General features: G+C 40.3%; 1 protein-coding gene across 2 annotated transcripts in view; it reads right to left on the bottom strand.

The window, feature by feature from the left end:
• Positions 1 to 48: 48 nt before the first annotated feature.
• The window catches only part of necab2 (N-terminal EF-hand calcium binding protein 2), a 94,498-nt gene continuing 70,024 nt past the window's right edge, over positions 49 to 24,522 (bottom strand). Inside the window, exons 8-13 of one of the 2 annotated variants that reach the window (XM_013138979.3) lie at positions 16,482 to 16,561; positions 11,531 to 11,587; positions 5,911 to 6,023; positions 2,730 to 2,807; positions 2,290 to 2,381; positions 49 to 1,756 (exon numbers count right to left, since the gene is read on the bottom strand). In XM_013138979.3, coding sequence (XP_012994433.1) covers positions 1,728 to 1,756; positions 2,290 to 2,381; positions 2,730 to 2,807; positions 5,911 to 6,023; positions 11,531 to 11,587; positions 16,482 to 16,561 — 449 coding nt within the window. In that variant the 3' untranslated portion in view covers positions 49 to 1,727. The remainder of the gene's footprint in view (positions 1,757 to 2,289; positions 2,382 to 2,729; positions 2,808 to 5,910; positions 6,024 to 11,530; positions 11,588 to 16,481; positions 16,562 to 24,522) is intronic. The other variant, XM_013138980.3, reaches the window with a different exon arrangement.

Raw genomic sequence — 24,522 nt, 5'->3', positions numbered from 1 at the left:
CTATTTATATATTTTTATATGATCTGTCCTTTCTAGGACTACTATATAAAAAAAAAAAGGAAATGCACAAACCCATTGAAAGTAGCATGGCTAAATACTACGGCAAATATGTTACTGGACATTCTTTGTAACATGCACTCAAGTAAGGGATAGGGATAAAAGAAATTGGTTGCACAGTTTAGGAAACAGTCAGGAATGTTACAGAAATAGTATTGGATTTTATTTTGCCTGGCTCTGACCTATTCATACAGATCCTAAGAGGCTATGGATAAAATAGAAAAACTTTCCAGTAAAATTACCCTAATACACCTAGGGAGCCATGCTGTGTCCCATTCTGTAATACTGATGCTGAGGTTAATATAAAGCCCAAGGCGTGCTATTCATTATTTATCATCACAGGTGCTTTTACACTGAGAAGTCCCAGGTTATCTCAACGTAAAGTAAAGAGTGGCCTAGCACCAGAGTTGAACTTGAGATGAGTTCATTCCATTTCAGTGGTGGTCCTAATTATGAACAAAGGCAAGTAGAGGAACAGTTTCATTTTTACAGTGCACAAGGATAGTCTTTGTTACTTAAATGATATTATCTGAGAAAATCTGAGAATCTGATCCTTGGGGAGGGAGGGTTTAATATTCCCTCACTTGTTAGGGACAAGCTTCCCACCACCTTCATGTGCTTACAGGAAAAACTAAAACAGTACATGGTAAAGTGGGTGAAAGAGTTCACGCTCTAAAATAAAATGTTTTGTACATTAATTCTAACAGATAAAACTTTTATAATTGAATACTTTTTACTTTCATACTAAATACTTTTAATTCCAATATTCCAATAATTTACAGTGTGCTTTGGACTGGGTCTCTGAGTATGTGAATTTCAGGGTGGTGAGGTTTGGAAACGTTATGTTCCTAGATAAGCACAAGAGGTTCTCCTAATGGGGTTGGTGGGAGAACAGTCTGATTGATTTGATGTTACCATTATTTGTTTGATAGGCATGGGAAACATTATTTACCTTTTTGCTCAATTGCAATGAACATTGTGATTATAATGTGAGGCGTCAGATGTTTAACAGCTAATCATTATGCGTTCATGGGAAATCATACCTATGTATCCACTTATAACCTCAACCATATGCTGATGTTTAAGGCTTCAGATCGAGTTGTTCAAATAGGGGAAATATCTGCAGCAAACCACACATTCTGCTGCTTTTCTTCCATTTCTTCTGAGGAATTTTGCACTGTATCACTAAAGACATCAATACAAATATAATAGAACATGTTTCATATCATTTTACCAGACAGCTAATATATCAATTGCTGATTCATACATGTACTCTTAACACAACAAGGAAAAAAATGACCTTAACTGTTTGATAAAGACAGTTGTAATGTTACTGTCATTAGCAGCAGCAGGTTCATGTCTTTTAGTCAAAATGGATGACATGCACAGGAGCTCAAAAAGCAAGTTACTGCTCACCTCGTTTCTAACATGACATGAGGGTGAACGATACGATGGAGAAATGCACCGGATGGAGGGAATCTCGCTTTAATGCACTGTTCAATATTCACTGCAATTGATGCCTTCCATTTTGTCTATATTCAACAGACACTGTGTAAACATGTACATACAAAAGAGAGAAAGGGTTTGTGAGGGTGAGTAAGGGGGGAGGGTAAGGAAGGAGAGCTAAGGATGGGGGACTTGCGGGCTCAGGCGACACAGCCCCACCTCCATCAGTCTCTGTTCAGGCTGCACCAGGCGGCTAGCGGGAAAGAGTTCAGTTAAAACAAAAACTACACAATCACACTGAGGTCTAGTGCTGCTCAGCTCAGTTAAAACACAAACTGCACAATCACACTGAGGTCTAGTGCTGCTCAGCTCAATGTTACGCCTGATAACTCTGCATAAACACCATTCATGTTAAATGCTATTCATTTTCAGGGCAAAGACTATGGGTTATAGGCTCTGCAGCTTTTAAAGGCAATGTTCGCAGAGACAATCATTCACAGTAGAGGTTGCAGATGTTGGCTCAATTGAAAATTGCCTTAAAACGCTGCAAGACCTCTAACGAGATATTGGATATAAAATATACACACACACACACACACACACACACACACACACACACACACACACACACACACACACACACACACACACACACACACACACACACAAAGGTCTCTGTTTGTGCTGACTTCTGCTCTACATAATAATTTCATCCACATCACAGAAGATAAATGGCTCTGTGCCAACAGCATCACTACTCTGTCCCAGCTCTCTCCAGAGACTAACCTGGTACCGCAACAGTAGACACAGCCTCGGGCTGGCACAAAGTGTCCACCTTAACATGTTGAAATGCCTTGCAGGATGCACTTTGGAGGTGCCTGGGGACAGAGGTGGAAGGCTGTGAGATCAGACTGGCACGTCCATGTATGTAGACACAAATGTTGTGATACATTTACACCAAATAACCAAATAAAAATACAGATAAACAGAAACACTAAGCCATGATGGCTCTTTTGTAGTCTTTTGCTTACAAAATAGAGGTTGATAAATGGAAACACCTAAATGTAATATATGAAAATGTTGTGCATTATTGATTCCCTATGCTCAGGGAATTGGACCTATGGAATTATAAGAAAGCCAAAGTGTCAAGGGGTCAGGAAATATGGGGGATGGAAGGGATGACTGACTTGAAGGGAGTTCAAATTGGTCACATATCTAGGAATTACTTTTTCCACTCCTCCTCTCCGTCCCAGAACTCATACACCACGAAGGACAGCCCATCTGGTAGCCGCACTGCAGTGACACTGAGGACCGAAATAAAGAGATCGAGAGATAAAGACAGAGAGTTAGATATGGGCAGTACACATTAGACAACCACATATTGGAGTAGAGAGAGAGCGACAGAGTGGGAGAAGTAGATATGGGCCGTAAACACTAGAGAACCATCACCTATTGGAATATAGTGAGTAGATGTTAATAAGTAACACTGTTACAGATGTGAAAGACTTCTAAGAATACACTATTATACCATGATTAATAGTATAGTAATAGTATTTATTTTTTACTCACTCCTGCCAATCCTCGTACTATACACTGGGGGGCAGTAGTGGTTCAGACAGCTAACTAGTGCCTCAGGACTTTAGGGCGTTAGAACAGTTCTACTGGATGTGCTGGTTTTTATGATTGCTTCCATCTGACAGGAGCTCCCATCTGGAGAGACTTCTGACACATTGTATTGACCTGGTTAATGCTTTCATTAAGATTGGCAGTTCTCTGTCTGAAGTAACATCTATATTTGACCACTGCATTGTTTTAGTTGACGAGCGGCTGCTGTGCGATGCTCCACAATCACTTTGAAACCAAGTCCGTGTGCGAGTGTCCATCCAAACTAAAGATTTGGACAGTGGGAGAGTCTTTGTGTGTCATTCATTCTATGCTTTCTTCACATATATTTTAGAAACATGATTAGTAGCTCTTGTTCTTATCACTGCTCGCTCAACCAGGAAGTTTATACTGGAATACTTCTGCGGCGGAAGGAATGCAATCTCTGGCCTTCTACCTTAATTAACTCATAGGTGCCCAGGCTGCCGTAAGGAGTCGCTAGAGTATAAAAAGTCAAGCAACCATATTTTTTACTTTTCATCTTGTGAAATTTGCTGATGTTAAAAGGGCTTCATAAAATACATTTTACTCACTATTTAGTAACCCCCCAAAACTGGACAGTGCTGGCCAATTGCACCTCACTCCGTGGGACCCCTAGGCTGATCCACAAGCAGGATTTAAACCCTGGTTTCAAAATGACGCAAGGCAGTAACTATAACACAGCACAGTGCTAAAAAGAGTTCACTGTAGGCTATGTCCATAATGATTACACCTGGTCTGGTTTAATCTTAACCATAGGGGTGTGTGGTAACACATCATGCCAAGATCAAAAGACCTAACCGAGGCCCTTCAAAGAAATATTATTGATGCCCATTCACCTGGGAGGGGTTACAAAGCCATTTCCCAGCAATTCAAAGTACATCGGTCCATTGTCCGACGGATCATCTACAAATGGAGAAAAATTTAGACCACTGGCAATCTACAAATTCAGTCCAAGAGCTGACCGACAGATTCTCATAGAAGTCTCTTACAACCCCAGGGTAACATCAAAGGATCTACAGGCTTTTCTTGCATTAACCAATATCGAAGTACATGAGTCAACTGCCAGAGACTACACATTCTTGGCCTTCATGGGAGGTCAGGAAGGAAGAAGACTCAGCTCTCAAATAAGAATAGGAATGACATGTGCCAGGCAACACCTGGTTAAAGACTGGAACAATGTGTTCTGGACAGATGATCAAAGGTGGAATTGTTGGGCTGCAATTCTAGACACCATGTTTGGCAAAAAAACAACACTATCTTTTAACAGAAGAACCTTATATCTTATTTTCATTCCGGTTGCACATGCTACTTTACTCCTTCGATTTGCCTCATTTGGACATTTAGAATGCCATTTATAATTGCCATTTGTACCCGCACAACTATTTATCCCACTTGTAAAATACATTATACTTAATACTTTTACATTTTCTGCCCTTCTCTATTTGCCTTCATTGCACATCTATATGTTCCACTTGTAATATACATATACTTAATACTTGTACATTTTCTGCCCTCTTCTATTTTTTACTTCTGGTTAAATAACTGCATTTCATTGTACTGTACTTGTTCAATGACCATAAAGTTGAAACTAATCTAATTTAATCTTCTACCAAAGGTTGGAGGCGGTGGCATTATGGTTTGGGGCTGCTTTGCTGCCTCAGGGCCTGACCAACTCATTGGGTCAACCATTAATTCCATATTCTACCAGATAACTCTTGAGGAGAATGTGAGGCCATCTGACAAAAAGCTGAACCAAACATGAACCTTTTAACAGGACAATGACCAAAAAAAACCCAGCAAACCCACACCTTAATGGCTCATAATGAAGAAATTGAGAGTTATTGAATGGTCTAGTCAAAGCCCAGATCATAATCCTTTTGAAATGCGTTATTTCAGTCAAAGGGAGCAACACCAGCTATTGAAGCTGGGGGTGTATTCTTTTTTTCTACTGTATAAAAAATGAATTTCTGTAGATTTGTGTAGAATAAATAATTGCAAAGTTTAATATTTCTGTCATTTGATAACTTAGGCTACCATTATTAGTCAATAGTGTTGAAGTATACATCTGTCCAAAATTCAATTTTCAGCGAGTGTACTTACTTTACCACATGACTATATTTGGAGTTTGTATTGTTATGGTAGACTGTGACACATTACCTCTGAGCAAGAAGATCTGAGAGGTTTTCTCATCTTAAACCCAGCTTTCTCTAATCTGCTCAACCCTGTTTTCCACTCCATGGTCCTTTGTCCCATGGAGATTGCTGCTGGTTGATGATTGTTGTGGAGAGGCAGAGGAGAACAGCGTGACTAACAGGTTTATCCAGCGGATGGACAGACACCTCTCACAGGTCTCATTGCCTCTTTAGTCCCCAGCACATCCTTTCTTTGCCAGATAAAGTCTTAAATATCAGAAATCTGCACTCAACAGCACTGACTCACATGATCTACCTAAACCAAGGCCAATGTATTGTTGACTTATCTTGCCTCTTTATTTATCATTTTTATTAATGCTCTCTGCGAGAGATGGTCCCTCCCCTGAGCCCACTGCTATTATACAGAGGTCAGTGTTGTAGTATAGAGGTCAAGGTTTTAGTGGAGAGGTCCCAGGATTGTCAGTCTCATATTGCCTGAGCAAAGTTTCACAAATAAGTTAGTTGGCAAATACATCTGTCATCGAGAAAACACAGACACATGCTCACACAGAGCTGACAAAAGATATATGATAAGAGATGACAATGACGAGGTTAAAAAATCTCCACTCACTGGAAGCAGTCTCTTTGGGCAGAGACATTCTTTAGATACTGTTTCAGGGCCTCACAGAAGTCTCCCAGCTGCTTTTGGGATACCATCATCTCCTGGCGAATCAGGTACAAGGACTGGAGGAGAGAAACAGCGAGAGAAAGAGAAAGGGTGAGAGAGGTTATGAGAGAAAGAAAAAGCAGAGAAAGTGACAATATAATCCATTAAATCCTGTGACGGGAATCCCTTATGAAAGGCTTGACATGCTGTAACCATGGCATTGCAGATTGGTGGTCAGGTCCGTTGCCACCAGATATGGTAAAACGATAATCAGGCATGATCAGATAATAGAGTTTCATATAATGTTAATGGGGGGTATTTTACAGACATATGAAAGATAACTGCACTCTCACATGATGGTTCACATCGCTCTCAAGAACAGGGACTACCAGAAAGCCTTTGTAAACACAGGGTTCTCAGATACTAGCCAGATTTTTTTCAACAGTAAGTCAAGAGGGCCTATGACATCCTAGGGAACAGCCCCTATGTCCTCAATCTGCAGTTCCATCTGCTTCCCCTTGCACACTGCCTGTGCTGTCTCTTGTCTTCTACCAATAGGTGGCCACTGTGAACTTCATGTTTTTTAAATTGCACAATGCACTTTTATCTGGCCTTAATACATATTTATTTTATATTGTGCTTGTCTGTTTGTTCTGAATCACACTGTCATGCCTGAATGGATGGCCCCTCAGGGATTAATAAAGTTGTATTGTAGTATTGTAGGTCCTACTGTATATAATAATGGAATTTGCATAACAAAGCATCATTTGCATAAGAATTGTGTTATCTTCAGGTTTAAGTCTGACATCTTTAGCTGTAACAGTCACTTTATACATTCACAGACTCTTAGAAGCTCTGCAGCTGTGCTACTTTTACTGAAGAGTCAGTAATTTGATGGAAGGCATTATCTCCCCACAAAATGTGGCATTTCAAATGGCAGGGTTGTAACCACTGATTAAATTGAATAATTCTACTGCACCTTGGGGAAAAATGAGTGCCAAGTGTTGTAGCACCTTACAAGTCCAAAGACAAAGTATAATATAAGTGTCATAAACCAATGTTAGGGTTAAGATTGAGGGTTAGGGGTAAGGTTAAGGGTTAGGGGTAAGGTTAAGGGTTAGGGGTAAGGTTAAGGGTTAGGGATAAGGGTTGGGGTCAAGATTGGGGTTAAGGTTAAGGGTTAGATTCAATACAGTCAAACGGTATTAAGCCCCCTTTTCAGATGTTCAAATTAAAAAAATATATAGACCAAAACTTAATATTAGATAAAGGGAACCTCTGTAACTAATAACATAACAGTTGAGTAATAACATAACAGTTTAATTTAATAAAATACCCAATGCACCTGTGTGGAAAAAGTAACTGCACTTCCACACACAATAACTTCAACTGACTGCATCCAATCTTTCTATATTTCATCATCAATCTCTTACATTGATGTGTTCACATTTGTAAAAGAAGTAAAAAAAAATGCTAACTTCTGTGCATGGTTAGCGTAACCTCTATGTAGTCACTGTTCTGAAAACGTTAGTGTGTGAGTAGTATGTCTACTGATGCAAATTAAAATTATTTTCCAACACCAAATGTACAAAACCTCTGTAGAATGAGCCATAGAGATATTTGGTGTTACTCTGAATGGGTGACATCCATTTAAATTATACCATTAAAATGATTGCACTAGTGATGACAAGGACTGAGCTTGGCTATGCAACCAAATTGCTTCAATCTACAACTGGTTAATTCTCTTCATTATTTACTAGCTGAGTCCAACATGTGGTGCTTCAGTGGATGGAAGGAATAAAAACTAATTGAAGCCATTAGAAATTCCTGTCTGACAGGACCAAACCACAGTAATCATCCCTCTGGGCCTGGGCAATAACTGGGCAAAAAAAATGAAAATATACTCAATCCTCGATGAGGAACACTACATAACCATCCAAACGGCTAGAATACTACTCACCCATAAAACCTTAAGAACCTTAATCAGAACACATCCTACCTCGAAGCACTGGTTTTACATTTCCTTCTTCATTCCAGTTGGATAATATTATCAACTATTAACAAGACAGCACATGCAGAGTTTAGTAGGCTGTGCAAAATAAGGACTATGTCCATCATGGATTAAATTGTGTGCCTAAATCTTTTTTGTAGCAACACAATACGTGCCTCTAACAAATCTGGAAATGTAGAGCTCCTTTTAACTGCGAATCTCAGCATGAACATCAATAGGAGTCACTGGTTCTGGGGATGCCCATAAAGTGACAGGAAACTCAGAAAATATGAGGAACAAGAAAATATGGGTGGCCTGTGGAGATAGCTAATATGAGCTTAGAGAAGCTGAGAAAAGGAGTTAATGTGTTCTAGTTATATATATGTGTTATTATGTTATATGTTCATGTGAACCGGACATGCCTGAGCAGTGAAGCACTGAGCATGCAAATGGAACGTACTGTGTATGTATAAACTATTGTGTTTTTTTGACTTCAACAAAGTACAATTCTGGTAAAATGTGGAAAAACTAAAATGTTTTATTGGTATGTATGGAGCGGAATGTGTCACCCACAGAGTATGAGAGCAATAAAAGAATTATACTGTTACCATGGAAACTGGGGAATACCCCTGACTTTCCAGGCCTCCATATCCCCTTCCTCAGCCAGCCATGCTCTCCATCTGTCTCTAGTACCGGAACTCAGTACACCATTCAATCATTTACACACAATAATTCACATATATTTACATATGCAGCTTTACTTTAACGCGATTAATTGGCTCTATCTCGGGGAGACAAAATGGGAGGAGCGCTGATAACATAACCATACATCTCCTAGAGGGGTGACTGTCTTTCTACAGCGACACATCCCTTACCTTCTCCCCTCCATAGGAGAATCGGGTTGCATATCTTTCTCCAAGGACTCCAAAATTCTCTCTCCCAGTCTCTCTTTCTGTTGTCCTCGTGCCACAATGGTATCGACATTGGTCAGTGATTTATATTCAGCCAATCTGAGCCAATCTGAAAAAACTGAAAACACTCTGGAAGGTCTAGCAGACTATCAACATTACTGTGAAACTGCATTCTAAACCCTGAAAGAAACTGCTGACCCCAACAGATACACTGTGTTCTTGTGACGCGTTCTCTTTGACTCTCCCCCAATGGAGATGGTGGGTGTTTGAGCACTGGTCACTCTCACAAGGCTACAGTTAGCAATAACTGTAGCTCACTCCATCTGACGCTCAGATTCATCATCGCCAAATAACCGTTAAGTTTCCCATGCTGCGCCAAACAACTGGAGAGTGGGTGAAACCGTTTATTGCTCGGCTGCACCCAGGATGAAAACGGTATACTAGAAGTACCACTGTGATATATGTTGTGTCCATTTTACTGTCTTAGTTTAGGTCAGATAATAGATCTGTCCCAGCTACGGTTCTTCACCCTGAACTGGACAATGGAAGGATAAATACTGTGGGGTGAAACCAAAAATAAATCTGCATTGACTTTGGAGTTACTGCACCACACCTCAGTATCATGTAAATAAAGTAAAATAGTCACGCTGTTCTCCTAATATTTTCCCACATTGTTACCCATCTACAATACCCAGCAATTTCTAAGTAGCCAATCATATGTAAAATGGAAATGCTTGTCTACTGACATTCAAAAGAGGCAGCAAAACCGAAGGCTTCGCATCATTAGCTGTGCCGCAGTACGTTTGAAGCAGGTAATTGAATAGAGACTGGGGCATATCAAAGAGCGTCTCATACTGTTTGTGTGACCTGGGTGTGGAGAGGAAGGGAACAAGACTGAAATGATTTGTTTTTTGTGGGGGAGGCATTAGCATCAGGAAGCACAGCATACCACACATACAGTAATGGTACGGCATGAGTTCGAAAATACCATACAGAACATTGAGAGCTGCAATCAGGTAGACTCAGTAAACTATTTCAAGGAATTTCTTCATCCGATCCCCGACGCCCCTCAGTTTCTTGGTATCATATTTGCAACATCAGCCTGGCCAGCCAAAAAGTAATCTGTAGATTACAGCAAGACGAGGCCTTAACTACCAACCCAGCTGCTTCTGGGCCAATTTGCACTGCCATTTGTGGGAAATTCAGCCATTCACCTAGTGCTCCACGCTTATTTTGAGGAATTTCAAATGTGTATGGTGAAACCAGGCACCTCTGAAGTGTACGGGGTTGTTATAAAACATTTCTCAAATATTTCTATTTATATAGTATGTTGTGCAGATGCCTCGCATTCAGCAATGCTCACATCAAGAGATAACCTGATCAGAGTAGTGGGTTGAAAGATCACAGCCTCTCTTTCACTTTAATTAAACCTGTTGATCTGACTAAGGTGAGCCCTACTCACCTGCGGCCAATCAGGCCAGACCAGCTGACAGCTGAACCCGGTTCTAATCCTGTTTTTCAGTACAGGTGACAGCTCTAGATGCTGACAAGGATTAACAGGAGGAAAGACATGATTCAGTTTGCTTTGATCCAATCAGAGGTAGGATCAAGACTCAGCAGCTGCCAGTTTAGCGCAGCAGAAGGACCTCAGGAGCGAGAGGAGACCGGAGAGCTCTGCCCATCCTTAAATAAAGACATGAGCCACCAGGCCTTTGATTGGCCCTCTGTGAGCTGCACTCCGCCCATTGCTTTCAGAGTGAAAGCTCGTTAGGCCAATGGCTCCACGGGTCACACGGGTATGCTGAGGGATGGATAATCTACTGTATGTTGTTATGATCACGTGTTTATGTTCATGCTGTTGAATTGGACCATAATGTTTTACTGGATCGTGATGTATTATTGATTCGTGTACAGCACTGAGCAAAAGTCAAACTAAAGCCATTTGGGTAGTGTTAATTTGTAAAAAAAAAAAAAGCATGCTGCCTTGCTTGTTTTATCTTCCATCACCTCTTTACTTTATGCCTCAGCCCCAAGCTGCTCTCTGGGAGCCCTTACACACCTCCCCTAAAGAGGGCCCAGTAGAAGGCCAGCATGAAATGGCGGGCCAGGCCATGCTGGCTGCTTCCGGAAGATTCGGGAAAATTAACAGCTTTGTCTCTCAGGGGCGTTGGTGCGACTGATTCATGGAGTGCGGGCACGTTCACGCCACAACACTTACTACCCAAAGAAATGGCTTCAGTTTTACTTTCATGCACCTAAAACTTTGACACAATTGTTAATAAGGAAACATTAGTCAGTATGGAACCATGACAACACACTGAACATTGTCTAAGATCCACCCATGAGGGGGGTCCTTTATTTATTTTCTGTAATTTTTTTAATCTTCCAACTGCTGAAGTTTACTACACTGATTGGAAGAAGAATCACTACGCACACATGCTCCTCTTGCAGGGAGACAAAAAGCTACTTTTTAGACATGACCGGAATGAAAAAGAAAATGGAGTAATCCTGTGGGCTGCTTTTATTTGGAGAGGAGGTGGACATGAGAGGCCAGTGATTCCTGCTGCATGCTGGGAGATTATGAATGCGGATATGTCTAAGGGTTGCAAGGTGTGGAGTGGCGGATCCCCCAAAGTGCCCCGGCCATGTGGTACCCCCCTACCAGGCTCTTGATGCTACTTACTGCGCTGGCTGTGCCATCAGTGTCTGTTAGCCTCTGATGCAGGTCAAACCAAACTGCCTGCAACAAGAACCAGAACACAAGAACCACAAGTGAATTAGCATTTAGCCGTAAGCTGCACTAGACACACCGAGGTTGGTTGGTTTTTTCCACCTCATTTTTATTTGCAATGGTTTCGTTTCGTCTAGTGATTTCATATTTAGATTATCAGAGCAGACATAAGACTTGCATCTATACTATTTGGAAGACTGACAGTTGGTCTCTCTTCAGCTTACAATTTCCCACGGAGCAGCAAGGGAAAATGCCAATCCCTACCTTCAGGCTGTGCTGAAATGCTGCATTCTGACCCAGGCTCTTTGTTCTGCCACCTCTGGTCTCTTGGCCGTACCACTCCTTTGGGAGGGCAGCTCCCACTCTGCCCAGACAAAGCTCTTCTCTCTCCGCTCCTTAATAGTGGAACAAGCTTTTCCTAGTGGAGTCCTTGCCCATTTTCTGATTACTCGTTTAAAAAAGTTATCTAAAATACCTTATTTAATTACAGCTAACAAGTATGAAAGGAGTTTATGTATTCCAGAGGTCTTGACCATTCTCTTGTTATTTCTCAAAATGTTGTCATCTGACATATATAACAATTAACTTAATCTCGTTCCCAGACACTAAAGCCCAAATTTGCAAAAGCAATGCATAAAACTTGCCAACATCTTTAGCCAATAAGATGAGGGATATTCCCGTGGGATGGACATTGGCTTAATCGGCTTACTCTACCAACCATCTCCCACAACACATTACTCCATAGCCTTGTACATCCCAGTACTACATTGTAACATTTTAACAGTGTTGTGGGACAGCGGAGCATACAGCCTGATGTACTGGTTGGCATTCTGAATCACAAAAATGTACTGAATCTTGTTAAGAGATACTTCTATTTGTCAATGGATGAATTCCAGCTCCACATTGCAGTGTTAAGGCCTACATCATTCATGGTTATGTTGGAATAAAGTGAATATTCACTTTATGAGGTTAAATATGTTATTTAAATGTTCATTTTCTAATGCTGTTTAACAAGTATACATAAATAATCACATCCATTAAAAATATTGTAATATCATCTATAGGCCTTACAGTTCTCATCTCAATTAAATCATAGAAATAACTTACCAAGTCACAATAATACACTGCCTATTCCTCTAGTCTGGTCTAGGACAAGACACAAAATGCAAGTAAGTGATCTTTACCAGGAATCTAGTTGGCGGTAATTGTGTGACTGGTTAATTCAATCATGGAGCTTGCTTTCCAAATCTGAAATCCCAGTTGAAGATGACATTTAAGGAACTGAGACTCACTAACCCTTGTCAAATATCCTGTAAGAGCACACAGCCTGTTTGAAAATAAGATGCCCTATAAGATGCCCTCAAATTTGAGGCAACCAATCACATAATTTCTGACTTGGGGCAGAACAAGAGTAATGACAAAAAAACAACAACATGCCAACAGCACAAATCAAAGATGTAACATGAGAAACATTGTGATGAATACATTCTATTATATATAAACTATCAAAAATGTAGAAAAGGTCTCCTTCGTGATCATTTTTCGGTGGGGTACTGTGTATTGTATAGCACAATCCTTCCCACATATGATTTACTTGGTTTAGGACTCAACACATAGGTGTCTGAATGTGGGTCATACAGCACCAGATACTGTAGTATAACATGAAGGCTGAAGAAAGCGGAAGAGAGCAGACCGCTGCTCCAGTCTCCACGGTGAATGAATCCTTTTTAATTACATAATGGGGGAAAAGGGAATGTTGTTTACTGGAGCAGAAGGCATGCATTCTACAGCATTCCACAGACAATAAGAGCGGTAATGACACTGTTACTTCACACATCTGGGATAGGCCAGATAGGATCACCTCTGGGTAAAATCATACTGCACATTTTATACAATGACTAAATGGAATTTACAGTAGCTATGGAAATAATCATTTAAAATATATGCCTGATTTCTTTTTACTATGAATACAGTTATGTGAAAAATGAAGTACACCCCAAAGTAAGTTGTTGTTTATGTTATATATTTAGACACATGAATGTGTGCTAAATACCAACAACATATATTGATAAAGGCAACCCAATCTAAATCACACAAAAAATCTATGATGAAACCATTAATGAAATGAAAATAAACAGAAATATAAATTCCTTAAAAAGTTAGTATACTCCTACCTTAACCATCAGAAACTAACAGTAATTTCACCATACAGCAACGCTAAAAACAGTTAGTTGTGGCTATAAATGTATTTCCATGGCAATCAGGGTGGGTAAAAGACATGCTTCAAGCACTATGTTCATACTGTATGCACCTATAGGTTGCGGCAGCTCCGGATCAACTTAAATTTGTGGATTTGTTGTTTATTGCAGATGTCTTTACCATCACAATAATGGCTAAAATTTGAATCAGGTACAACAAAACAGGTGCTAATTACAGAGAAACGTGGGATAGTCTGGACCATAAAGATTAGAAAGTTTGTGTGGTTTGGTCTAAATTGTATGAGTGTCTGGTAACACATCATGCCAAAATCAAAAGACCTATCTGAGGTCCTCAGAAGAAAGATAATACATGTCCATGATTCTTTGGAGGTTGCAAAACTATTGTTAAGCAATTTGAAGTATACAGTCTGACAGATCACCTACAAATGGAGAAAAGACCAGACCACTGGAAATCCACACAGGACAGGTAATGCCATCAAATTATGCCCAAGAGCTTAATTAAATATGCCTCTAGAAGTCTTTAAGAACCCAGGGTTACATCAGAGGAATCTACAGGCCTCTCATGACACTATCAATTTCAAATTCAAAGTGCATGATTCAACTGTCAGATAGAAACTGCACAATCTTGACCTACATGGGAGGTCAGAAAGCACGAAGACTTTCGTGCTTTCTGACATGACTAACGTTTGCCAGACAACACCTGGGTGTCCAAAACTACTTTAACAATGTGCTCTGTACAGATGAGTCAAAGGTGATGCTATTTGGCCTTAATGCCAAAAGCCATGTTTGGCAAAAACAAAACAAAAAATACAACTTGTACAACTGTATAAGCCATGGAGGTGGTGGCATTATTGTTCGGGGCTGCTTTGCTGTAAAAATGAATGAACAATTAATTACTTATTGTACAGTAAAATGTGAGGCCATCTGTCAACAATCTGAAGCTGAAACGAACAGGACACTTGCAACAGGACAATGACTCAAAACAAACTAGCAAAGCCTACAGAATGGCTCATAAAGAAGGAATTAAGGGCTATGGAATGGCCGAGTCTGCTCAGATCTCAATCCTATCTAGTTGCAAACTCTTTAAATGGGCTGTGCATGAAAGAAATCCCTCTATCATGACAGAGTTGAAGTAGTACTGTAAAGAAGAGTGGGCAAAAATTACTCCAAGTTGATTGAGACTGACAGACAATTTGAAGACACAGCAAAATTAAGATATTACAGTCAAAGGTGTGCTTATTTATTTCTGCATTATGAAAATGCATTTCTGTAGATTTTTGATCAATAAATAACTGCAAAGTATAATCCTTCAGTGTAATTCGTTAGATTAGATTACCTTTATCTTTAAATAGTATTGAATTTCATGTCCAAACATGTTAAAAAATACTTTTCAGGGTATGTCATATGACACCAAAAAGCATTTCTCTATACAGAGATAGCAAAGAGAAAGCTAATTGTTTAACATTCTTAATTTACCAGGTAAGTTAAATGAGAAATATCTGCATTTACAACAATGTCCCTGAGCAAGTGCCTTGCTTAGGAACAACACAACAGATATTTTTGATGGTGTGAGTATTAGATCAAGCAACCTTTTGGATCTGATTAGATGCTTAAGAGGCTATAACAGCTAAATGTGTGAGACATGTTACAACTGTAGTAAAGGAAAAATATTGCCTCGTTCTAAACATATTTCACTCCCGGGAATTTCTACAGTCCCTCCCTTATTAGACATAGTTGATAGTAATAACTTGAATCATACAACCCACTGCTAATACTTCTGTTCCATCGGGAAACCGTACAGTTGGCTACTCCAGTTTTGCTCATAGCCCTGTGTGACAGAGTGACGGCCTGGGAAGACCCAGAAATCCTACCCTTTAGGAATTTTCACTGGGATCAGACGGATTCTTCCCTGCTCTCTCAGGGGTGCTTCATCGAGCGTAGAATAAACCTGTTCAGCTATTCTTAGCTGTTGCAATAAGAACCCGCCTGCCTGCCAGACTACAGAATCAACTGGGGACTCCATTAGCCTGCCATGCTCACTGCCTACAAGACATGGGCAATGGAGGAAGTCAAAGAGCAGAGCAAAACAGATAGAGAAAGAAGAGAGAATGATAGAGATAGAGAGAGTGTGGGGACAAAGCGAGGTGGAAAAAGTATTGTGGGCATCAGGGAGAAGACGAGATCTAGGGATAGAGGAAGGAAGGTCTGAAAGACATATTGCCGTAGTTTGGATGTCAGGGCACTGTAATTGCTTCCTTTGTCTATTCCTTGTCTTTACCCACACGCACTCATCGGAACCCTTCCTACTGGTGGAGAGGGCAGCAATAACCAGAGGAGAGATTACTGGGTTTAAAGCACTGCTTTCCCCTAAAGAATCTCTTCACGGGTCCCTGGGTCCCTCTCAGCATAATTCCCTGAGAATGTGCAGAAAAGAGGGGATGTGTTTTCAAACACGGAAAAAGAGGCACCATGGCATGGAAAAGAAAGGCTCTAAATTCTGACCATGCTACAATGCAAATTGCAGAATATGAATGGTGCTTGCTATTACTGATTAATTGGCTTTGTTGGGAGACAGCACATTCATTATGAGCTAGTCAATAAAAGTAAATTATGATCACTTACCAAAGCCAAGACATGTTACCTTGGTCCATTAAGATATTTAAAGCATGTTGGGAGATTCTTACCTTGTTCTCAAGGCGTCCAATCAGTTCAGCAAGTCGGTTGATCTGCGCCTCCAGAGTCTCTTTCCTTACTTCTACGACCCCTTTTGAAACAAAGCAACACAATAACTGACACCAACACACTACCGCTTTTAATGTGACCTTTTAATGTGAACAATTCAATTGAAAAACCAAATCTTCAAGGGGTGAAAAATACAATAACCTGGTTGCATAAGTGTGCACACCCTCTTATAACTGGGGATGTGGCTGTGTTCAGAATAAACCAATCACATTAAAACTCAAGTTAAATAGAAGTCATTACACACCTGCCATCATTTAACCCCCTGAGTACGGATTGGGAGATACCGCCCAAGTCTGAGGCGTATTTGCATAACAATTACATAGTATTAGATATTTTCAAAACGGTTTGACATAGAGAGATTCTGTTTTCTTTGCTGTTTCCACAAGATACCGCTGAAAACGCAGATGAGCTTTGTGTTTACGTGGCACATTTCCTTGTTGTCGTCATCCTGTCCAAATGCAACCAAACCCTTGTGCACCTGACCAATAGATGGGCTGTTGGGTGACAGCATCCAATGGAAGGCTGTTGCTAGGCAGAATAGTTTATTTTACCCAATCAGGGGAAGGTATCTGTTATGTATTTGATCAAATCAAAAGGTTGCTGGGTGGGACATAAGTTTCGTTTTCTTTATTTGCTCAATCTGACTGTAGAAGAGGTTGAAGCAGTATGTCAGCTAGCATGCTAACTTAGCATTAGCGAACGTTTTAGCATTGTGTCCTTGCGTAACGCTAACTTGTCGAAAAGACAAAGAAAGTATATGTGTTTTCAACAGTATTATTATTAGTATAAAATGGCAAAACAAAAAAGACTTTTACTAAATGTAGCCATAGTCCGTTACGGTTATCAAACGCTGGATAGCTGAGTTACCGGACAACAAAGGACGAATGCTAACAACAGGCTAATGCTAACGCAAGAACAGTCTGGTAAGTAACATCTATAACCTATTTATTATGAAATAATGTAATACAAATGTGATCATTATAGACATTGTCTAATTTGCGTATTTGGAATGGGAGAACTGTTCCACATGGCTGTGTGTGGTCTGAATTCAATCATAAATTATTATGGGCGTCATAAACAAATTTGACTGTATACACATAAGGTGAACTATTTAATTGTTCTGTTCACATTTATTGTGATACAATGCATATTTGTGTAAGAAAAAGGGTTTGAAAAGTGTTTTTGGAATGGCAGAACAGTTCCACAGGGCTGTTTCAGGTCTGATTTCAATGATAAATAGTGACATAATTATGGCTGTCATAAACATATTGGTCTGCTTGCACAAAAGTTAACTAATTTCATTGCTCTGTTCACATTTATTGTGATAAAATGCATTTTTGTGCAAAAAAAGTGGTTGAAAAGTGTTGGTGTAATGGCAGAACAGTTCCACAAGGGTTTTTGGGCTGATTTCTGTTCACATTCATTGTGAAGCCTTTTCTTATACAAATGTGCATTGTGTTTGCACAGAACATGTGTACTGGGAGTATCACTCCGTATGGGTGTGTTATGGTCAGAATTCAATGATATATTGAAAAAATCTGATTTTGCTTATGAAATTATTTACTTTATTGTGTATTTTTCCCTAAAATACTACCTTATAAGAACATTAACATGCATGCTTATATTAGCTGAGGTACTCTGGAATAATTTCATGCCAAATACACAATAATCAATTTACATTACATATTGTTTATAAGCCCAAATATAAAAAAATGTAGGCATTGTTCTCTGGGGGTTAAAGTGACTGATTAATCACAAATAAAGTTCAGCTGTTCTAGTAGGATTTTCCTGACATTTTCTTTGTTGCATCTCAGAGCAAAAGCCATGTTCCGCAGAGAGCTTCCAAAGCATCAGAGGGATCTCACTGTTGAAAGATATCAGTCAGGAGAAAGGTACAAAAGAATTTCCAAAGCATTAGATATACCATGGAACACAGTGAAGACAGTCATCATCAAGTGGAGAAAATATGGCACAACAGACACATTGCCAAGAACTGGACGTCCCTCCAAAATTGATGAAAAGACGAGAAGAAAACTGGTCAGGGAGACTTCCAAGAGGCTTACAGCAACATTAAAGGAACTACAGGAATTTCTGGCAAGTACTGGCTGTGTGCTAGATGTGACAACAATCTCCTGTATTCTTCATATGAATGGGCTATGGGGTAGGGTGGCAAGACGGAAGCCTTTTCTTACAAAGAAAAACATCCAAGCCCGGCTGAAGTTTGCAATAACAAACATCAAGTCCCCCAAAAGCATGTGGGAAAATGTGTTATGGTCTGATGAAACCAAGGTTGAACCTTTTGGCCATAATTCCAAAAAGTATGTTTGGCGCAAAAACAACACTGCTCATCACCCAAAGAACACCATACCCACAGTGAATCATGGTGGTGGCAGCTTCATGCTTTGGGGCTGTTTTATTTCACCTGAAACCGGGGCCTTAGTCAGGGTGGAGGGAATTATGAACAGTTCCAAATAACAGTCAATTTTGGCACCAAACCTTCAAGCGTCCGTTAGAAAGATGAAGATGAAGAGGAATTTCACCTTTCAGAACAACAACGACCTAAAGCACACATCCAAATCCACAAAAGCATGGTTTCACCAGAAGATGATGAACATTTTGGAATGGCCCTGCCAGAGCCCCTAATCCAATTGAAAATCTGTGGGGTGATCTGAAGACGGCTGTGCACAGGAGATGTCTTTGCAATCTGACAGATTTGGAGCGCTTTTGCAAAGAAGAGTGGGCAAATATTGCCATGTCAAGATGTGCCATGCTAATAGACTCCTACCCAAAAAGACTGAGTGTTGTAATAAAATCAAAAGGTGCTTCAACAAAGTATTAGTTTAAGTGTGTGCACACCTATGCAACCAGGTTATTGTGAGTTTTTTATTTTTCCCCCTCAAAGATTTTATTTTGTTTTTCAATTGAATTGTTCACGTTAAAATTCTTTTACATCACAAGAACCTGGCATTTTAACAGGGGTGTGTACACTTTTTATATCCACTGTATGTAAACACCTCCCCAGATCTGTAGGTTATTCGATATCAAGTGAATGTATATCATGTCTATATGACATTTCAATTAGTCAACCCACTATCCACGGTGTGTTTGAAAGCAAAATGGGTCGAAGAACTGTACTCTGTGATTTGAGAGAATAGCTTGGAAAACATCCATGCCTGTTCCATCCACTCTAGACACTGAAACATAAAATGTAAGACCTTACAAAGAGTACACAGTACAAATACATATGAAAATGTATGCACTCACTATTGTAATTTCCATTGTGTATTCCCTGACACCTCTTCTATATGTGACAACTTAAGTGTCTAGATTCAGAGGGATCACTTCTAGACAGCTTTTTTTTATCCTAACCTGGGCAGCTTCTGGATAGGAATCCCTGTAAAGCTCTTTGAGGTCCTGGAGGTTCTAATAAACCTACAATACAGTTGCTTGCCTTGCTAATCTCAAAGGCTCTGGGAAGTTTGTCTTTGTTCATACATGTAATTGTACATTGCTTTTTGTACAGTAGCTTTTAATAACACATAGTGAAACAAATAAACATTTTTGCCAGTGCCTCAACGTTTTTATTGGTTATCCGCTCCCGTTTCAAAAGCAATAACCCATTTTATACTAGCCCACCTGGGTTTTGCCATTATCTTTGCCTATGTAAGCCGCACTGGATGATAGCAGGGACTGTAAAGGTTGTGATGGGACAACAATGACAATGCAGTCAAACACACTGAGAAGCCCTGTGAGGCAGAAATTAATAAAAGGGGCAACAATATGAACCCTCCTATTCTCCCCGCAATGTCACGCCACAAAGCCAATTAGTAGTGCAGAGGGGCTCTTCCTGCTCTTCCAAATGGACACATCTTGAGGTGCCAAACCAATTAGACGATGACACTTCTGCCTGTGTTGATGAGCCTACCACAGCACCACAGAGCTGGGCGGGGGGCTCTTGCAGGTTGTAACCTACCAGTCGTAACCATAGAGACGTTTGAAGCCAGTATATACTGTAGAAGGCACATTAAGGGGGGGGCCCAGAATAGCTGTCTAAGCTGTTTGAGCATGAAGTCTGTCATATGCAGGAGAGCAGTGGTTAGTCTTGACTGGCCATGCTAACGACAGACAGCCATCCCCCTTTTTTATCTACCTCAGCATACGGTCCAACATATGGCGCTGTCACAGATAGGCTCTGTGCAAGGAACATGTATGACACAGATTGATCCCCGCACACACAAACACACGCACGCACACACACACAGCGCTAAATACAACAATTATTACTCAGAACATGAATCTGATGTCATCATTTTATATTTGGTCATAAAACAGAAACAGTTACGGATAGTGGTCGAGATCGCTGGGTACCGACAGTGCTGTGAATGGACCTCTCCATGGGTTAAAACAGCGGGTGGGGATGTGAATGGCCCTCTCCATGGGTTAAAACAGCAGGTGAGGATGTGAATGGCCCTCTCCATGGGTTAAAACAGCAGGTGGGGATGTGAATGACCCTCTCCATGGGTTAAAACAGCAGGTGGGGATGTGAATAACCCTCTCCATGGGTTAAAACAGCAGGTGGGGATGTGAATGGCCCTCTCCATGGGTTAAAACAGCAGGTGAGGATGTGAATGACCCTCTCCATGGGTTAAAACAGCAGGTGAGGATGTGAATGACCCTCTCCATGGGTTAAAACAGCAGGTGAGGATGTGAATGACCCTCTCCATGGGTTAAAACAGCAGGTGGGGATGTGAATGGCCCTCTCCATGGGTTAAAACAGCAGGTGAGGATGTGAATGGCCCTCTCCATGGGTTAAAACAGCGGGTGGGGATGTGAATGACCCGCTCCATGGACATGAATGGCCCTCTACATTTTAGAGACATATTTAGTGCTAATAGTAAACAATACTACAAACAAGCCCAAACCATGGCATCACCAACTTAAACGACACCATGAATCTGGTTATCACAAGGTGACCGCGTGTCTAACAGTATAACTTCCTGTTGGAAAAGATATGAGGTCCCCATTGTGACACAAAACCTTTAGGCTTTCTGGCTGCTAATACTGAATAATAAACAACGTCTCATTAATATTTAAAAACAATTTCTCCCATTGTGTGATATACTCCTGCAAAGGAGCAGTTCCACAATACAGAAGAGTGTGAATGTTAAATTGTATTAATTTCACTAGCAAAGTACTCTCTGATCAGTGAAGGGAGAAAACAGATGCCATGATAAAATAAAGAGGGAAAAAGCAATTTACAGTGGGCATAGAAAATCACCAACACCTTTCCAAATATTAACCTTTTGTTGCCTTAAAGCCTGAAATGAAAACACATAAAATTTGACTTTCACAATGCAATTTGACTGAGCTTGAACAATTATGCAATTAAAAATGTGCAAGCATTGCTCAGTCTAGGTGTTAGAAGTTAATAAAAACATATTCAAAGAGACTCATGGCTGAAATTAAAGCAAAAGGTGTTATTGTTGGTTACTGTGTGTAAATAAAGCTGTTTTTATGTTTTCTTTTCAGGCTATAAGGGAACAAAAGGTGAAAATTTTGAAAGGGGATGGTTACTTTCTATACCCACTGTAAGATGAAAACATATGAAAGATATATTGATGTAAGTGTGTGAGTTAGAAACTTATGCAATGGACAATTGCCCTTTTGTGTAGTCCTTTTTCAGTGATGTCTATGTCATTCCAATGTAATCCATGTACTGAACACTGTTCAAGAAGTCCTTGCACCTCAAGTTGAGTACAAGAGAAAAGCTGTGAGGCCATGCATGAAACGGCTTCTTAATGATGTACTGCTACTAAGAATGAAAGTACAGGAATTGAGAATAATTGAGGCCTCCAGTGGCCATGTTTTACCATGGGCAGGGCCATAGCAGGCTTCCACTATCATCATAAGGGTGGGTTTTCCTATTTCTTTGATTGATCCCTGCTAATGACAGTATTGGAGTCAAGGAGTAATAAAAAATGTACTACTTGAAAATTAACATTGCCTCAATGGTGCTGTCTGTTTGCTCATTGATGCAAGGCAATGGTGCTGTCTGTGTGCTCATTGATGCAATGCTGTCTGTGTGCTCATTGATGCAAGGCAATGGTGCTGTCTGTGTGCTCATTGATGTGCACACAGACAGCAGGAGGTATGTAGGGATGCTTTCTCTATTATTCTCAATGTATTCTGCTTGTTTTGGCACTCAGCGATAAATCGTGCTGAAGAACGAGCTCCTACCATTTGAGTACTGCCCACATACCACACCCTTTTGTGCCATATTGCTTAAGTATACTACAGTTTTCAGCCAATCAGCATTTAGGATTAGAACACAAATATAATCACCAAAACCCAATGCAACACATGCGTTTCATCATCATGGCAGTGGCCCTGCCTGACGCCATTCTTCTTGTTGCCTTATCCTCTGATTGTTTCTCTTGTATCTCTTGTCCACTCCCTTGCACAGTGTCCTTGAGTCTGTGAAAGGCACTTTAAATATAATCTATTATTATTACTATTATTATTACTACATGATTGGGTACAGCACTTAGCCGTGGCATATTAGCAACAAACCTCAAACTGCTCAAGTGGCTTATTGCTATTACAAACCGATTACAAACGCAATTACAGCTGAAAAAGTGCATAACACAGGTATCTGGATCTCATGCCAATCCAAAACCAGATTTTCAGTCTTGGCCACCGCATCATACCTCAATAACTCAGCAGCAATAACCCATCATAAATAACTGAGCAGTTTTTAAATAAAACCGTCCAACAAAAAAAGGGACTCAAGGCCTGCAGCCCAGCAGCTGGATCATCCAAACCAAAGACAAGCAAGCTTGTAGCGGCGGTCAGGCAGACAAAGAGAGGATCTGTATCAATACACCATGTGTATATTATGTGAGCCAGGGTTAAGAACAGGCTTTTTCGTTTGATGAAAACGATCCTCTTGAGACCCAGCAATAATTTTTTTGTCCTCTCTAGCAGAATTCCGTTTTTGGTCTGCATCTCCGAGACCTTGTATTTCACCGTCAAGTCCCGTTGTCCCTTTCAATGCTTTTCATTTTAGTCACTTGTGCGGGGGTCTGACCTGTACAATTTTGTGTGTTTCTTAAAAAAAAAGGCCTGAAATTTAAAAAGTATATAAAACATTAAAAAAATCCCAGTTCTCAGAGAGAAAGGGAAAAGAGAAAGGGGGTGGCGGTGGGTAGAAAACACTAAAACACTGCTCAACTTCAAAGGGAACCATTGGCGTCTATATCTGTGTCAAAAAAAATATGGAATTAACTTAGCCAACCATAGCCAGAAGCTCTAACTTTGTTTTATAGTGGAGCTGCCCTCAAATTGAAATTCCAGAATGGATTCAGGGAAATCGGGATTATTTATCCCCATTGAAAAGTCATCGTTTTCGGCACTTATGGTCTACTTCCAAACCACTGTAAACATACATAAGGCTTATCTACTGCATTCATGATGCAAACTGACTGTGCAGTCTTTGTTCGAGATTTCTGTAACTGCTCTGAAAGCTGTACATTATCCAAGCTGCTTTAAATGGATTGATTCCAAAATCAATCCTTGAGAAAAAAATACACCATGAAAAAGCCATTGTGGTTCCAAATTAATGAAGAAAGTAAAAAAAGAGAAACATAGGGTGTCTGACATACCCAAATGGCCTTAAAAGACAATTCTGTTGTTGCTACTGATGTCTATAAATGTACTAGCTGGTTGTGCTCAAACCTTCTATACACTGGCTTGGCTCCGAACATGGGCACCAACTCTTACCAAAGCAATGGCTACAGAGTACATTATGTTTGATTTGCAGATCAGTGTCATTACACAGCTCCCTCCCCCCTCTGCCTCTCCATGTGTGAGAGCTGAAACTGCTAGACACATCTCCATGCTCCTGTAGATGACTGATTCAGATTGTAGAAAATGGTTAATAAATCACTCGACTTGAAGAGAACAGTGCTTGTGATTTCCATGCTG

The sequence above is a fragment of the Esox lucius genome, chromosome 19 (genome assembly GCF_011004845.1).
Source record: "Esox lucius isolate fEsoLuc1 chromosome 19, fEsoLuc1.pri, whole genome shotgun sequence".
NCBI lineage: Eukaryota > Metazoa > Chordata > Actinopteri > Esociformes > Esocidae > Esox > Esox lucius.
The sequence above is the reverse complement of the archived record's forward strand: the minus strand, read 5'-3'. Positions and strand labels throughout refer to the sequence as shown.